This window comes from Medicago truncatula, chromosome 4 (assembly GCF_003473485.1).
Source record: "Medicago truncatula cultivar Jemalong A17 chromosome 4, MtrunA17r5.0-ANR, whole genome shotgun sequence".
Classification (NCBI taxonomy): domain Eukaryota; kingdom Viridiplantae; phylum Streptophyta; class Magnoliopsida; order Fabales; family Fabaceae; genus Medicago; species Medicago truncatula.
This window is the reverse complement of record NC_053045.1, coordinates 6,330,853-6,336,097: the sequence shown is the minus strand read 5'-3', so window position 1 is coordinate 6,336,097 and position 5,245 is coordinate 6,330,853. Positions and strand designations below refer to the sequence as shown.

General features: G+C 33.3%; 1 protein-coding gene across 1 annotated transcript; it reads right to left on the bottom strand.

The window, feature by feature from the left end:
* Window positions 1–755: 755 nt before the first annotated feature.
* On the bottom strand, window positions 756–3,569 carry LOC11412604 (receptor-like protein EIX1). The gene has a single exon (XM_003604758.2). It carries the CDS (start codon window positions 3,567–3,569, stop codon window positions 756–758), a length of 2,814 nt encoding a protein of 937 aa, XP_003604806.2.
* Window positions 3,570–5,245: the final 1,676 nt, after the last annotated feature.

Genomic DNA, 5,245 nt, shown 5'->3' with positions numbered 1-5,245 from the left:
GCACGTTCAATGTTTTCTCAAATTCCCTATGTTGCACACAACTAGTTCACTTTTTTGTAATATTTTTTTGCTTTGTTTTTTTTTTTATGGGGTTAAATACAGAGATAGTTACTTGAGCGTGATTTGTTGTCCTAATTTCTTTTGTTGATGAACACAGTTTTTGTGATATTTTATATGAATGCATTCTTATCTTGTCTGTGTGGTGTTTTAGTCTTTTAAAATTTTAAAACTTCACTTATTTTGTTTTGTGGCACTTGAAGAGATTCCTCCAGAAGAAGACGCTTATATTGACTATGCTAGTGTTAACTTTATTTCACTAGTGAAACAAAGATCATAAACTGAAGTTTTTCTTTTCGAGTCCTACTTGCAAGTAGTAGCCAGAAATTTTTACTTATCACTTATAGATCATAAACTGTAGAGTTTACAACTTTTCTTATCTACATTTGTTTATTATAATGCATGGTCATTTCATTTGATCACTTTGATCGGATAAGAAAACCAATGGATAAAAGAATTTAGAATTACATCAATCAATCATACCATAACGTAGTAACTGCTATCGAAGGCAGTGGATGCAAATTGGATGATTAGCAAATCATGTTTGATACACTAACACAAAATATATATAGTTGTTATCAGTTATAGATAGTTGATATTTAAGACAAACATTCTTTATTCAAAATCATCAACAAACTGGAGACAATTTCTGTCTCTTCTATTTCTGAAGACAATAACAGAGCAAACAAAGAGTTTGGTTACATGGGAGGTTGTTGAGTGTGAAACTTCCTCCGCAGTTTATTAAGTGCGACAACTACAGTGACATGGATCTTATCATTCATGTTGCTTATAAAACGGAAATAAGCATGTCTCCAAGATGCAATGAGTATTAAAGATCCCCAAAATACCCAAAATCCAGTTGAAAACCCCATAGCCATGCTTATGTATAATGGATTTATTTCCATCCCCAATACCTTGTCTCCATGGTTGCCGTCATTTTCATGTTCTTCACTGTGACTGCAATGTGTGTCTTCAAACGAACTGTTTCTGGGGCATGCTTTTCTGAGTGGAGGACCACAAAGATGTGGATTACCTTTGTAGAAGACTTCGTCAAATGATTGCATCTGATTGCCGATAGGAATTTTCCCAGACAAAGCATTGTATGATAAGTCCAACCAACTGAGCCTATCAATATTAGCCATGCTAGTGGGAATCTCACAGGATAAATTATTCCTTGACAAATCCAACACGTTCAAGCTTTCCAATTCACCAATACTGGAAGGAATGGAACCCAGCAATTGGTTCCTCGACAAATTTAATGCACTCAATTCAACTAGCTTTCCAATTTCAACAGGAATTTCATGTGTTAAAAAATTTGATGACAAGTCAATCATTTTGAGAATTTCAAAAAAAAGTCTACCTTCATTGAAAAATACATTAACCCCTTTCCATGGAATTAGAAGTGGATGCTTTGTTCTAGATAGATAGATCGGAAGACTTTCCTCAATTGTCATAAACTCCATATATGATTTTTCATTTATACTTTCTTCAGTAGTCAGTGCAAGGAAGACACATCTTGGAATTGCACCCGTCAATTGATTCTCGGAAAGATCTAATATATGCAGAGACTTAAGTTGGCATAAAGTCTTTGGGATATTTTCATCAAAGGAATTATTACCCAATATGAGTACCATTAGGATTTGTATGTCTGTGCCAATCCAATATGGTATGGGCCCTCTTAATCGATTGGACTTTAAATTCAATAAAGTCAACACTTGACAATTTTTTAGTGTCTCCGGAATTTTTCCAGAAAGGTTATTGTTATACATTATCAACATGTGAAGATTTTTTAGGCTACCAAAGGAATCTGGAATTGATCCAATAAAATTATTCATAGCCAGATTCAAAATAATCATGTTCGTCCCATTTGTCCAACAATTTGGGATGACTCCTGACAAATTATTAAAAGATAAGTCAAGATTCTCCAATGAGTTATTGAAACACAAAATCTCACACACGTGTGAAATTGTTCCATAAAATAAATTGCTGGACAGATCCAAATTCCTCAAGTTAGGGGGCAAACGAGGCAAGGGACATGAGAAACTATTGTTGCTCAAATCAAGTGTTTTTAGTTTGAATTTTTGTGAAAAATCTTGTCCACATCTTCTCAGCTCATTAGAAGAGAGGTTCATATACTCAACATTAGGTGACAAATCCCAAAACCAATTTGGCACATAATCAGAGACACCTGCATTTGAGATATCAATATGGGAGAAATTCTTCTGCGTTTGAATCCATTTTGGAAATTGTGGGCCCAAATGACAATTGGCCAAACCTATAGTTTCAAGTTGGAAAGGAGGGACCCAATTTTTGCTCATGTTCAAAGTTACATGATTAAAAGATAGGTCCAACACTTTGAGGTTGCTAAAGTTTGCAAGATGAACATCACTGATAATTCCCTCCATATTGTTTACAGCTAAATTCAACACAACCAAATTTGATAACTGGTAAATGCTTCTTTCCAATGACCCGTTTAGTTGATTAATAGAAAGACGCAATTCTTTCAAACTATTTTGGCCATGATCTTGTCCCAATGTTGAAGGTATTGAGCCACTGAGCATATTATATGATAGATCAAGTGCTACAAGATTCACTAGCTTGTCAAAGAAATTTGGTATTAAACCATTGAGACTATTTTTTGACAGATCAAGTATTGCAAGAGTTGTCACCCTCTCAATTGAATATGAAATTTGACCTTGTAAATTATTATTTGAGAGATTAAGGTTTTGAAGGTGATGACAATTTTCAAACAACCAATCAGGGATAGTCATATTGAAATTATTGCCAGACAGATCAAGGGTTACAAGAGAATCAAAATTCATTTCTGGTGGAGGAGACGTAGGTAGTTTGTGAAGTTGGCAACCCGATAAACGCAATGTATCAAGAGAATGAAGTATCACTCTGATGTCATGAAACCAATCATTTTGACAACGACTAAGAACAACACCACTTAAATCAAGAATTTTCAAGGAAGAAAGTCCATGAAGCCATTTTAGATTATTGACATAGAAACTATTGTCACTCAAATCAAGTGATTCAAGTAGAGAAAGGTTTCCAAGATTATCTAAGAGGTTCCCCTTAAAATTGGCATGAGATAGGTCAAGATGTTTTAAATTTTTCGTAGTACTTAGAAAATCAGGCACTGTGGATTGCATGAAATCATTGCCACTAAGGTTCAAATAACTTAAATATGGCAATTGTAGCAAAGATGAATTTAAATGACCCTGAAGTTTATCTAAGGAATTAGAACAATGAAGATTCAAAGAAATAACATGACCTGTGGTTGTGTTACATCCTACTCCTTTCCACTGGCAACAATCCTTTCCATGTTTCCATGAAGATAAAAGATTTGAAGGGTCTTTTAATCCTTCCTTGAACTCAAGAAGAGCCTCTGCTTCACTTGCTATGAACTGAGAGTTTAACCCTCCATTGCATAGAACGTGTCCATGCATTAGAAGGCATAGAATTGCAATAAATTTTGCTATAAGTTGAAGGAAGTTGGTATTTACCATCATTTTGATTTTAAAGGTTCTCAACTCTTTAACTCTTTTTTTTATTTTCTTGAATTATCGCACCACTACTTATAGGAGTTCCGGTGCCTTATTAATTATGTTCATGTATTTAATTGTAAATTTCAGAGTCAAGTCAACATTAGAATCTCAAAGCAAAAGGTTAAGAATACAAAAGTGAAAAACTTCAATTTAAAATTTATTTTTTAAGTTTTAACCTCATAACCAGTATTAGCGGTTGATGTTGACAATTATTTTATCAATTTATCACTGAGTATTAGATTCTTTAGGAAAATAATTGTACCATACTTACGATTATTATTTATAAAAGAGTTAACTTTTTTCTTTTTTGACAAATAAAATAGTCACTAACCCCCGCTACATTTGTAACCAAAAAAAATAAACCCCGCTACATTTAATCTGTCAAATGTAACCGAAAGGAACACACAAAATTATTCCATTCCAAAGTCAATGATTATGAAGTTAACACCATTGATTAGATTTAGTAAGTTTCATCCTTCTTTCCTTAGTCCCCTGCATCTTCTAGTGACCATCCATTTAGGGGTGTAATATCATCTTGCCCCATTTTCTACAAGCTATTCCAAAATCTCTTTTCTTTTGCAACCAAAAAAAATAGAAAAATCAAAGTCTTTTTTTGAGAGAGTAGACCATACTCTTAGTTTTGATTTTTCAGTTCAATGCGTGTCTTTCACTCTTGAAAAGTCTTTAAAAAAAACAAATTTTTAAAATTGCAACTTTTTCCATTCCCAGAAAAATAACTTAAATTTTATTATTTATGGATAGATTTTATTCAGAGTGAATAGGCAAAAAAAAAAAAAAAAAAACCTAAAATTGTAACTTTCGTTAAACATTAGTCAATTACCCCCTCGGTGGAAATTTTGACGAAAGTTACAATTTTAAGGGGGTTTTGCCTATTCACTCATTTTATTAATCTCTCAATCGAATATACATAGTAGGTGATATTCATAAAACTAAGGCTATTACTTTTTCCATCAATGTTATTCTCGCGTGCTCTGTTTTGTTTTTCTTCCAAAAATGCCCCTCTGATTTTCAGAGTTTAGAATTCGAACTGAGTTTTTCCTTTGTTATGGGGTGACAAAAAAAGAGTTTTTCACCAGTTCGGATTTTATAATCTGAAAATTTCAAAAAATAGGGCGCGTTCCTTGAATTAGAACAATGAAGATTCAAAGAAATAACATGACCTGTGGTTGTGTTACATCCTATTCCTTTCCACTGGCAACAATCCTTTCCATGTTTCCATGAAGATAAAAGATTTGAAGGGTCTTTTAAGCCTTCCTTGAACTTAAGAAGAGCCTCTACTTCACTGGCTATGAACTGAGAGTTTAACCCTCCATTGCATAGAACGTGTCCCTGCATTAGAAGGCATATAATTGCAATACATTTTGCTATAAATTGAAGAAATTTTGTATTCACCATCATTTTGATTCAGGAGGTTCTCAATTATGTAACACCTTCTTTGTTTTCTTGAATGAGCACACTACTACTTATAGGAGTTTTGGTATCGTAATAATTATGTTCAAGTATTTATAACATTATCCGTCACATTTGATGTCAAAGCAAATAAGAATACAAAAGTGAAAAACTTCAATCAAAATTTGTAATTTTAACCCCCATTATCAGTAGGCATGGCAATGCGG

Excerpts from the sequence above, each read along its gene's own strand:
- LOC11412604 (XM_003604758.2), bottom strand. The coding sequence starts at position 3,569 with ATGGTAAATACCAACTTCCTTCAACTTATAGCAAAATTTATTGCAATT.